This window comes from Antechinus flavipes, chromosome 2 (assembly GCF_016432865.1).
Source record: "Antechinus flavipes isolate AdamAnt ecotype Samford, QLD, Australia chromosome 2, AdamAnt_v2, whole genome shotgun sequence".
NCBI classification, from domain to species: domain Eukaryota; kingdom Metazoa; phylum Chordata; class Mammalia; order Dasyuromorphia; family Dasyuridae; genus Antechinus; species Antechinus flavipes.
This window is the reverse complement of record NC_067399.1, coordinates 467,924,652-467,936,678: the sequence shown is the minus strand read 5'-3', so window position 1 is coordinate 467,936,678 and position 12,027 is coordinate 467,924,652. Positions and strand designations below refer to the sequence as shown.

Sequence of the window (12,027 nt, the reverse complement as noted above, 5' to 3'; positions counted from 1 at the left end):
GTCTTGATGTCTTCAAGTATTGAAGTAAATAGAGCCCTGGGCCTGGAGTCAAGAAGCGCCCCATGGCAGTAACCTCAGATACTGACCCTGGGTAATTCAGTTCACCCTTTTTGACTCAGTTTCCTCATCTGTAAAACAAGCTGGAGAAGGAAATGGCAAACCCCTTCTGATCTTACTGAAGACAACCAGGAAAGACTGAAACAACTGAATAATAGCAATTTTTTTCCTTTTTTTTTTTTTAATTATTATAGCTTTTTATTTACAAGATATATGCATAGGCAATTTTTCAGCATTGACAGTTGCAAATCCTTTTCTTCCAACTTTTCCTCTCCTTCCCTCTACACTCTCCCCCAGATGGCAGGTTGACCAATACATGTTAAATATGTTAAAGTGTAAGTTAAATACAATATATGTATACATGTCCAAACAGTTAGTTTACTGTATAAAAAGAGTCGGGCTTTGAAATAGTGTACAGTTAGCCTGTGAAGGAAATCAAAAATGCAGGTGGACAAAAAGAAGGATTGGGAATTCTATGTAGTAGTTCATAGTCATCTTCCAGAATTTTTTCCCTGGGTGTAGCTGGTTCAGTTCATTACTGCTCTATTGGAACTGATTTGGTTCATCTTCACTGTTGAAGAGGGCCACATGCATCAGAATTGATCATATAGTATTGTTATTGAAGTGTATAATGATCTCCTGGTCCTGCTCATTTCACTCAGCATCAGTTCATGTAAGTCTCTCCAGGCCTTTCTGAAATCATCCTGCTGAAATAATAACAATTTTTTTTAATTAAAAAAAATTTTTTATAATAACTTTATTTTGACAGAATCCATGCCAGGGTAATTTTTTTTTTTACAACATTATCCCTTGCACTCGCTTCTGTTCCGATTTTTCCCTTCCCTCCCTCCACCCCCTCCCCTAGATGGCAAGCAGTCCTATATATGTTAAATATGTTGCAGTATATCCTAGATACAATATATGTTTGCAGAACCGAACAGTTCTCTTGTTGCACAGGGAGAATTGGATTCAGAAGGTAAGAACAACTCGGAAAGAAAAACAAAAATGCAAATAGTTCACAATAACAATTAAAAAAACAAAACAAAACAAAACACGAATATGTATTAGAGTTCTTTCCCTTAGCCCCTAGAGTGGAGACTTTGGAGCAATGGTTAGAAATTGAGTAGACAGATTTCAGCGGCAAACAAATTTCCTAATAATTATTATATTGAGAACTGCACAGCAATGGAGTTATGCTGCTTCAGATTTGGATTTTCTATGACTAGAGGAAAGGTTAATTTATCACTTGTCAGTAATATTGCATAAGAGATTCTTGTTCAGGTGGGCATTAAACTTTCCAGTTGTACGATTATAGGAAACAGTGTTGTGGGATCACGGGACTTAAAGAGATGGGCCAGAGAAATTCTTGCCCCATTTTACAGAGGAGGAAACAAGCCCAGAGAGGGAAAGTGATTTGTCACTTCCACAGCGGACGAGTGAATTAAGTCTCGGTACCAGAATTCTACTGCGGATATACAAGACCTTTGCTCTCCTTGAGCCTCAGTTTCCCCATCGGTAAAATGAAAGGCTAGAAACTTCCTAGAATAACTAACTTCCAGCTCTAAACATTCCTTGAGTCTTCCATAGATTCTGGGAACAGATACCTGCCGCCGGAGGGCGGAACAAGTATTTAATGGTACGCGGCGATCATATTAATACTCTGGGACTGCAGCACCAATAGGCAGCGTAAAGAGAGATTACCATACAGACGCTAGAATCGGGGGAGCCAAGGGAAGCGCAGGGAATGTTTGAAGGGGCGGGGACCAGAGCTCGCAACTCCCCAACAGGTTACCCAGCCGACACCCACATGAACATCTCGGAAGCTCCAGAGAAAAGGTGGGACCAGGGCGGCAACCAGCGGAAACTGCTCTGAGGATTGAGAGGCTGGCGCGCGCCACTTTTAAATGATTGACAGAGAGTTGACCAATAAAATACTTCCGCAAGGCCCAAATGCCTCTTCGATTGGTTCTCTTTGGCGCAAAGGAAAACCAATTGTTTAATGGAGGAGGGTCGATGTCTTGACGTAGTCTGCGGCTGCCGCCGCCTCGAATCGGCGGTGGCCAGCTTGGTGTTTGAGGCCAATAAGCGGCGTCCAACGCGCGGAGACTTCACCAATCGGAGGCCTCCACGACGGGGCTGGGGGGTGGATATATAAGAGAAGTCGGCGCCGGCTCGGGCCCAGACTTGACCAACGGACTGACGAAGGACTATTGAGACTGCTGAGACTTTTTGCAAACCAGCGGTGCGAGGTAAGCGCCACGACCTTGGGCCCCAAGTTGGGGAAGAAGGGGAAGGGAACCGAATTGAACTAATCTATGCCTCGCTTGGACCCACCGTTGCCGTCGCCACTTGGCTCTGGCCGGTCCTGGGGGAGCTTCCGCTCATAGGCGATGGGCCTCTGTCGGCCCCGGCCTTCCTAGTAAGCACGACCCGTGTCTCCGCAGGTTGTTCACTCTTCATCCGAGTTAACTCCATCGAAGGAATCTTGTCGGGAGAGCGGAGGGCGAACGGAAGCGCAGATAAGCAGGAGGGCGGGTGGACCTACAGACAGGATGAGGCGCTCGCTCGTGGCCGTGGCGGCCACTCTGCTGCTCCTGGTGGCCATGGGAGCTCGGGCTGAAGAAGACGACAAGAAGGAGGACGTAGGCACGGTGGTGGGCATCGACCTGGGCACCACCTACTCGTGGTAAGAGCAACAGCTGCCTCTGTTGAAATCTTCATCTCGAGAGTTTGGGGTAGGGGGGGTAATGGAGATGATTAGGTCCATCCCTGGCTTCTGACAGCGTCTCTAGGCCAAGGCTTATGGTTGGGTGGATCCAGTCTGGAAAATTTCCACAAGCCTTTGTTAGATCTTTTTCCTTGGTCCCGGAAGATTTTCTTTTTCTTTTTTTTTTTTTTTTGAGATCCTTCTTGGAAGCCGGCGACCAGATTCGGGCGAGGGGGGGGGGGGCGAGGTTTAGGGGGTAGAAGGGATGAGATGAGACGGAATCAGCCCTTAGGCCCAGGTAGGCCTCCCCTCCTGCCCAAACCTGATTTCTCAAGATCAGGGCAAGGGGAGAATCAATGAGGAGGATGTTTTTTCATCCCTTTTTCCTGTTCTCTGGCAGTGTTTTCTTTAACAATTATGTCCAAGGCTCATTTGTTTTCTCCGGCGTGGTCTTTCTCCTCCAGTGTTGGCGTGTTTAAGAATGGTCGAGTGGAAATTATTGCCAATGATCAGGGCAACCGAATCACACCTTCCTATGTAGCTTTCACCCCAGAAGGAGAGCGGCTCATTGGTGATGCCGCCAAAAACCAGCTTACCTCAAACCCGGAGAACACAGTCTTTGACGCTAAGCGGCTGATTGGCCGAACGTGGAATGACCCTTCAGTGCAGCAAGACATTAAATATCTGCCTTTCAAGGTCTGTTTTTCTCCGTGAGTTAATAATGTATTAAAATATAGGATGTTAAACCTCAATTAGGAAAACTCTGGGATGTAGTTTTGAACTTCACCTTTTTTACTTTAACTTTTTAAAAAGTTAAAAAGTGTCTTTAGCCATATTTGATATTGGTTTTATATAACCCCTTTGTTTTAAAGATCCCAGAGGTTGTTTTTTTCCCAGTTCTACCATCTTAAAAAAAATCTTTAGAACATTAATAGTGCTTGAACAAACAGTGGTGTTCTAATAAAATTAAGCCTGGAAAGAACAGTTTTTTTGTTAGACAATGGTGTTGGTCCAACCATATTACCCAGAAATTCTTTTTAGAATGTGATCAGTATTGGTTTTGATTAAAATCATCAAAAGTTCTCGGAAAGTATAACTAAGTAAACAAAAATCCATAACTACTTTTGGACAGCATAGTATTAGTACTAGCAAAGCAAATTAGGATTTTTTTAGGATTCCAAGTTTCTATGGAATCCAGGGAATTTAAAATGCTGACACCAAATTAGCTATTTGGAGAAAATTTAAGGTTATAAATGTAAAGTCCTTATAAGATAGTAGATTCTTATAACAAAATGAACCTATGTCTGTATATAATATAATTTATTTGGATGTAAATAATCATATCTTCTTAATCATTTTAAAATTAGGTGGTTGAAAAGAAGACCAAACCATACATTCAAGTAGATGTTGGAGGTGGACAAACAAAGACATTTGCTCCTGAAGAAATTTCTGCTATGGTCCTGACAAAAATGAAGGAAACAGCTGAGGCATATCTAGGCAAAAAGGTAAGAACTTTAGAAAATTGATAGTCAAATGTGGGGTTCATTCATAACTTTTGACATTGTTACCATAACAGTTTTGAAGAGAAATAAAATAGTATACTACATAAAAAGCTGGTCTTGAATGTTGTGCTGTTTTGGCACACTGAGCTATGTGACCTGTGAGCAAGTAACTTAACCTTTCAGCATTCTAGATAGTTCTGTCAGATTTGCTGTAGAAAAGGTTCATCCTGCATTCATTGGAAGGAGGAGTTTCCTATGCCAGTGATAACTATAGGTCTAGACTGTTCCCCATATAGTGTAATGTCTTAAAATGGGGATTGATTGGTTATGGAAAAATGGATAGGCAAGATGCAGCCATAAAAAGCTCTTTACTGAAGAGGGAAAAATCAAGAGACATACTTATTAATATGATTTTTTGGGAAACTGACATAATTTCCTCAATAGAGGTTTTTTCCCCTCTCTTTCATCCCTAATATTTATGATTGTATAACAACTACTGACTTATCATGGCCTTAAATGAGTGACTTTTTTTTTTTTTTTTTTAGGTTACTCATGCAGTTGTTACCGTTCCTGCTTATTTCAACGATGCCCAGCGTCAAGCAACCAAAGATGCTGGTACTATTGCTGGTCTTAATGTCATGAGGATAATCAATGAACCGTAAGTATTGATAATCTGGGAAATATAAAGTGTTTTGGAAATAGGGGAAGTGCTAATCTGACAGCCCCTTTTTTTTCCCTTTCACCAGTACGGCAGCTGCCATTGCCTACGGCCTAGACAAGAGGGAGGGAGAAAAGAACATCCTTGTGTTTGATCTGGGTGGTGGCACCTTTGATGTGTCCTTACTCACCATTGACAATGGAGTGTTTGAAGTGGTGGCCACAAATGGTGACACTCATTTGGGTGGAGAAGACTTCGATCAGCGAGTTATGGAGCACTTTATTAAGTTGTACAAAAAGAAAACTGGAAAAGATGTGAGGAAAGACAACAGAGCTGTGCAGAAACTTCGAAGGGAAGTTGAGAAGGCTAAACGGGCCTTGTCCTCTCAGCATCAGGCTAGAATTGAAATTGAATCTTTCTTTGAAGGTGAAGACTTCTCTGAGACACTCACTCGTGCTAAATTTGAAGAACTAAACATGGTAGGTTTATAGGATATGGACTATGGTGGGTTAATGGATTTTTACTTTCCCTGTTAATTATAGTATAGTAAAGACATTCTAGTGATTACATATTACTGATTCGTGTTTTAGGATTTGTTCCGATCTACAATGAAGCCTGTCCAGAAAGTACTAGAGGATTCAGACTTGAAGAAGTCTGATATTGATGAAATTGTTCTTGTTGGGGGTTCTACTCGGATCCCTAAAATACAACTGTTGGTGAAAGAGTTCTTCAATGGTAAAGAGCCTTCCCGGGGCATTAATCCAGATGAAGCTGTTGCTTATGGTGCTGCTGTCCAGGCTGGTGTATTGTCTGGTGATCAGGATACTGGTAGGTCAACATCTAACATTTCCAAAAAGATAGAATTCCTAACACACTTCTCTTTGCAGCCATTACCAAGAACTAGCTTATGACTTGTGACCCGGATTTGTTGAAAGAATATTATAAAATAATATTTTCTACTGATGTTTTTTTTCTCCCTTCCACAACATGACTAAAACAGAAAAGATGTTTAAAATTATTGTATATGTATAACCAATATCAGATTGCTGTCTTGGGAAGGGAGGGAGAGAAAAATTCTTACAAAAAATTAATATTGAAAATTATGTCTATGTGTATTTGGAAAAAGAAAATACTATTTTTTTTAAAAATTAGAAAGCATAGGGAATGAAAGAATATTGAGAGATTAGAAGTAATCCACAATCCTGAGTGTGGTGGTATGATGCTGCACATAAATTATTTTGTGTATTCATTAAAGGACTATTACTAATGTCAAACTTTACTTGAAACTATAATTCTTTTTGTCTTAGGTGATCTGGTGCTTCTTGATGTGTGTCCCCTTACACTTGGCATTGAAACTGTTGGTGGTGTCATGACCAAATTAATCCCAAGAAATACTGTTGTGCCCACCAAGAAATCTCAGATCTTTTCTACTGCTTCTGATAATCAGCCAACTGTCACTATCAAAGTCTATGAAGGTAAGATATTTTAATACAAAGAAATAAATCTACTAAGTAGTGAACTTAGACCATTTATCAAGTATTGTCTTTAAGAATAGGACTGTAATTAGAAATGAGAAAATTGAGACTAAAAAAAAAAATAACTTGCTTATGGCCCAGCTAATAAAGTTATCAGCTAGCATTTAGAGATCTCCTGACCATCTTGGGCTCTAAAAAATAGGATTTTGCCTTTCTTTAAATTCTCAGTCATTGGGGAGAAAAGTCATATATATCCAAAGTAATACTAAAACATGTTTTTCTCCATTCCTACCTTGTTGCCTGCTTATTGAAACCATACCACCTTTTGTTACTAATTTTTAAAAATAGGTTACTGTGCTAAATATTTTGCTTATATAGAAAAAAAAAGATTAGAACATTCAATTTGGTTGGACTGCCTTTGGGGAATGTAGTTCTTGCCAGTGGTATATAGTTGGAGCTAAAGTTGAATGAATATAAAAATATTAACCAAAGATAATGATATGTGGGGGTTTTCTAATAGTTTGTCCTAACAACATTTTAAGGATTGATGTAATATCTTTGTAGGTGAGCGACCTCTGACCAAGGATAATCACCTCCTGGGAACATTTGACTTAACGGGAATTCCTCCTGCTCCTCGAGGGGTTCCTCAGATTGAAGTCACCTTTGAAATAGATGTGAATGGTATTCTTCGGGTCACTGCTGAGGACAAGGGCACAGGGAACAAGAACAAGATCACAATTACCAATGACCAAAACCGTCTTACACCAGAAGAGATTGAGAGAATGGTAAATGATGCTGAGAAGTTTGCTGAGGAGGACAAGAAGCTTAAAGAACGTATTGATAGCCGAAATGAGCTGGAGAGTTATGCCTATTCACTAAAGAACCAGATTGGTGATAAGGAAAAGCTGGGTGGAAAGCTCTCCTCTGAAGACAAGGAGATTGTAGAAAAAGCAGTGGAAGAAAAAATTGAGTGGCTTGAGAGTCACCAAGATGCAGAAATTGAAGATTTCAAAGCAAAAAAGAAGGAACTTGAAGAGATTGTCCAGCCTATTGTTAGTAAGCTATATGGTGGTGCAGGCCCTCCCCCAGGGAGTGAAGAAACAGGAGAAAAAGATGAGTTGTAGACACCACTTGTGTGTGTTGTAATATTGTAAATACTGGACTCAGGAACTTTTTGTTAGGAGAAAATGGAGAGAACTCAATCTCGAATGTAATTGGAATCTTCACTATGGAGTGGAGTTGAAAATGCTATAGCCCAAGTGGCTGTTTGCTGCTTTTGTTAGCAGTTACTCTTGGGGGGGTTGGGTGGTGGGAGGGGGGGGATGGTTGGAAGGGGATTAGAATTGGCTTAAAGGGGGGAGGGGTAAAGAAACCTGGGTTGGCAAATGTGTTCACCTTGCAAATGTTCTATTTAACAATTGGGTCATGTGCATTTTGGTGTAGAACTTTTTTTCTACCATTAAGTGATACCAATAAATGTTTGTTATTTACATGTTGGTTTTAGTGACTTTTAAAAACTGGTTTCTCTAATACCTTTGAAGTTTATACAAATAACCCTATGAAAAGCAAGAGGTTGCTAATATTAGAACTTTGTAAGAAATCAAGTGATAGAAACTTTGTCTTCACGCCTAATGGTGATAGAAGTTTGATACACTGGAATTAATAGCTCATTAAGGCTGCTTTAGGACCTTATCCAAATCCCCTTATAATTAGTCAAAAGTAATAAAACAGGTTTTCTGAGTTCTAACCAATATTTTCTATTCCATTAAATAGTCCTTTCAAATGGGCTAGAAACTGATTTAGTACTCTACATTTCCATGTGATAATAATGCTTTCAATTATCCTCTAGGACAAGGGTTCTTAATCTAGCATACACAAACTGGGGGGGGAGGGATTTATTCATATTCCCCTTTTGGTTTCCTTTTGTAATCTTTCACAACATACACAGATGTCTGTGAAGGGGTCCATAGGCATTATTGTACAGTCAAAGGATTTCATGACAAGAAAAAAGATAAGAAAACTAGTCTGGCCAGACTCAGTGTGAGAAGAAACAGTATGTTTTGAGGAACTGATAGGACAGTAGGAACAAACTGATAGAGGTTTCTGTCAAATGAGGGCTGTAACTAGATTAATAAAATAAGGTGCCTTGTAGTCTTGACCCTTTTTTTTTTTAAACCTTTTCAGAGGTTTTTCAAAAATTTTACACCAAAGAGCCTACTAAAGTTAAACATGTCTACATAGAGCTAGAATTATAAGCATGTTAGCTAGAAGGGACTATAAAGAGCATTTATGATACTTCTCAAAGGATGAAAAAAGATGAGTGATAACTAGGACTGGTTAATAGCTAAATATAGATCATTATTCTTTTGACCTGTGGTTCCTAATTGTTTCATTCTGCCATGGGACCTTTAAAAAAAGACAACAAACTACTTCAATTTTGAATAATATTTATTGGTACCAATTTTTGGTAAACAATTTTTCAAAAATAATTCCTAACACAAATACGTGATATTTGATGGTAGAAAAAGGATAGATGACACTAAACTGGAGATTGATAGCTTAATTTTATGAAGGAATATTGAGCAAAAGTCTAGAGAAACACAAATTCCCAGCCAAAAATTTAATTTTAAAATAAGCTTTCAGGATTCTTATTTAAATACTTTAGTCTAATACAGCAACTTTTCATTCTTCTGCTAACAAAAAAAGTAATAGTGGGGGTTTTATTCAACATAAGTTAGTTTCTAAGTTCCCAGATTTGTTTCTAAAATAAAATTATTTTAGAAAATACTTTAGAAGGATCTGGGCTTCAGTCATCACGGCATTTGTGTGTGATAAGGTAAATTAGATAAAATCTAAAGTTGAAGTGATCTGGCTACTTAAGTTAACTAGCTTCTGTGTATGGTGTACAGTTTACAAAGTTTTTTAACAAACTCTTAAAACCAAAGCCATTATCCCATGAGAAAAAGACTGACATTTATATGACTGATTCCTCAGCTAATTATAAATGAAATTCACTTTTAAATTTGCACTTTGAGGAAGATAATACAGGTATTTCAAATTTTATAGGTATAGAAAGAATTTTGAGTTGCCTATGCTCAAAGAGGTAGGAAAATTCAGAGAACCATGGCTCCCCAACATGTAAATTGGAGTGAGTAGTCACATTTAAATTTCCCAAAGCTAAATTCCATTTTTTTCCCTCTATAACTACCTTCCCAGAGATAACTTAAAATAGCTATTAACATACCCTGATAAGGAAAACATTCTCATAAGGCAGTGTGTCACAGTATAAAAAATAAATAGAATTCAAATTCCAATTGCTGCTTCTCTATGTGACCTTAGGGGAAAAAAATAACCTCTCTGGGACTCAGTTTCTCTCTAAAATGGGGGCATTAAGATAGCCACTATAGTATCTTCCTGCTCTAAATCTATGATCTTATATCCTCTAGTTGCATATAGAATATCTCTACTTGGACATCCCAATATACCTAAATTGAGTTTATTATCTTTTCTTCCCTTAAAATGTGCTCTTCTTGACTTCTTAGTTCTTCCTCTTAGACTCCCTGATTTACTTCTAAAGTCAAACGACACCTGCATGAAACCTTATGCTTCACTACTATAGCCTCAACCTACCAAATTATCTTTTATAAATATCTAGGCTATGTATATCCCTCAATTAAGCTCCCGTGGGCAGGGAACGTTCTCGTTTATATTTCTTTTTCCTCTTCCATTTGTCACATAATAGGAATTTAATGCTTGCTGCACAATAAGCTCCTTTACAAATGTTTGTTGGTTATGTCTGCAACAGTGCCATTCATAAGCCTGAATTTTCCTTTCTTCACCTCTCATATATAATCAATTATGAGAGCCTTCTCCAGTCCTGATCTATGCCTGGTCACTGGATCCAGATGGCTCTGGAGGGGAAGGTGAAGCCAGTGACCTTGCCCAGCCTCCCTCTCTCACATCCAATTCACTTCATGTCACAGCATTACCTTCCTGATGTCATGGTCCTCTTCGAGAAAAAAGGACAAACAATAACTAAGATTGACTACTTTGCCTCCACCCGAGGTCCTGCACATTGTCACAATTTTCCTCTACATATTCTATACCCCTGGAAAAATGAACTATCTAGAATCTTGCTATTTCTGCTATCGTCCACACTGCCCCCCTACACCAGCAATCTCCGTCCTATCTCTGTTTAGCCAAATTTCCAGATATTATTTAATCTTAACCCAAATGTCAGCTCCTCCATGAAGTCTTGCTTGATACTCTAACATTCATAGTACTTTTTTTTGGACCACATTAACTTATGTCATAAGTAATATTGTTATCAGTGCTGCTATCTCCCTACTAGAGTATAGGATTTCCTCCTGGTATGAGAAGTTTGCTGAGGAGGACAAGAAGCTTAAAGAACATATTGATAGCCGAAATGAGCTGGAGAGTTATGCCTATTCACTTAATGTTGAATGTAAATGAATGAATACTTTTTTTTTTAGGCAGTTGCCCAGGACCACATAAGTAGTAAGTATCTGAAGCTGGATTTGAACTTGGTTCTCCTATGAATGAATATTTGAAGCAGAAAGCTGGTATGTGGAACAGTGAGGTTAGGTAGATTGAGAGTAACCTAGGGATTTGAAAGTGAGATAGACATTTGTATTCAATATGATTATCAACAGGTACCAATTGTAGCTTCTTACGTTTATAGAGCAGTAGCAGTCTGAAGGGTCCTTAGAGATGATCTAGGCTAATCTCAAAGTACAATGGTACCAAGAGGGGTTAAATGATTTCCTAAAGCCATGTAGTAAGTATTCTAGACAAAAAAAAGGTTTTCTGTTTCAAGTATTCTTTGAACTAAACCATCCTTGTTTTCTGAAAACTAAACTGTCTAAAGGCAAATCTCATAATGATGTGCAAGATCTAGGGGATTGAGGGAGGAAAGACAGAAATCAGGAAAGAGAATATTTTATTTTGTAAAAGAAACAACAGTGGGTCCAGTATTATCATACAGAACTTAATAAAGTTAATGACTATTCAAGCCCTCTTTTAAAAGTTTGAAATCTTTTTTCAATTCAAGTTGGAGTGAATACGTGCAATTTAATATAAACCACCTGATTGTTTTGCCTTTTATGAAATCTAGGCATATTAGTTGATAAACTCTCTGAGTCCCACTGCTAGTGCAAAATAAGATTTCCATGATCACAGGGAGAAAATGTGGTGGGGTGAGGGCAGGGGGAAACTACTGGCCTAGGTATCAGGAAATGATCAGATGCTAGTTCTCTTACTAGTTTGATATGATCCTGGGCAAGTTACTAACCACTAAATCTTAATTTCCTTATAACTAAAATAAGAGGATTGGAGGAGGTGATTTCTAAGCCCATTTGGAATTCCAACATTTTGTGTTTCATGTTCTAATATTCTACATTCTAAGGCAGAGGTTCTTAACATAAACTCTTAAAAAAACTCTGTTTTTTTCTTTTTAAAGTAACCATGACGCACATAAAACACCTAAGAACCCCTAGCCTAACGTCCCTTTCCATCTTTAACAGTCTATGATTCTTGAATTTTTTCACTTTTGTGGATAATTTCTTTTTTCTTTTTTTTTTAAATAACTTTTTATTGACAGGATAATTT

The 12,027-nt window shown here is 38.5% G+C and overlaps 1 protein-coding gene across 1 annotated transcript; it reads left to right on the top strand.

Annotated features, from left to right (window-relative positions):
• The first annotated feature begins 2,193 nt into the window (after nucleotides 1-2,193).
• On the top strand, nucleotides 2,194-7,889 carry HSPA5 (heat shock protein family A (Hsp70) member 5). The gene is made up of 9 exons (XM_051979645.1): nucleotides 2,194-2,306; nucleotides 2,502-2,743; nucleotides 3,229-3,460; nucleotides 4,132-4,269; nucleotides 4,812-4,924; nucleotides 5,013-5,403; nucleotides 5,515-5,752; nucleotides 6,232-6,399; nucleotides 6,964-7,889. The coding sequence occupies exons 2-9, from the start codon at nucleotides 2,610-2,612 to the stop codon at nucleotides 7,521-7,523; spliced, it is 1,974 nt and encodes a 657-aa protein (XP_051835605.1). The 5' UTR covers nucleotides 2,194-2,306; nucleotides 2,502-2,609; the 3' UTR covers nucleotides 7,524-7,889.
• Nucleotides 7,890-12,027: the final 4,138 nt, after the last annotated feature.

Coding starts and splice junctions, on each gene's coding strand:
- HSPA5 (XM_051979645.1), top strand. CDS start 2,610: ATGAGGCGCTCGCTCGTGGCCGTGGCGGCCACTCTGCTGCTCCTGGTG. Junction 2,744..3,228: donor CTGGGCACCACCTACTCGTG/GTAAGAGCAACA, acceptor TTTCTCCTCCAG/TGTTGGCGTGTTTAAGAATG. Junction 3,461..4,131: donor TTAAATATCTGCCTTTCAAG/GTCTGTTTTTCT, acceptor TTTTAAAATTAG/GTGGTTGAAAAGAAGACCAA.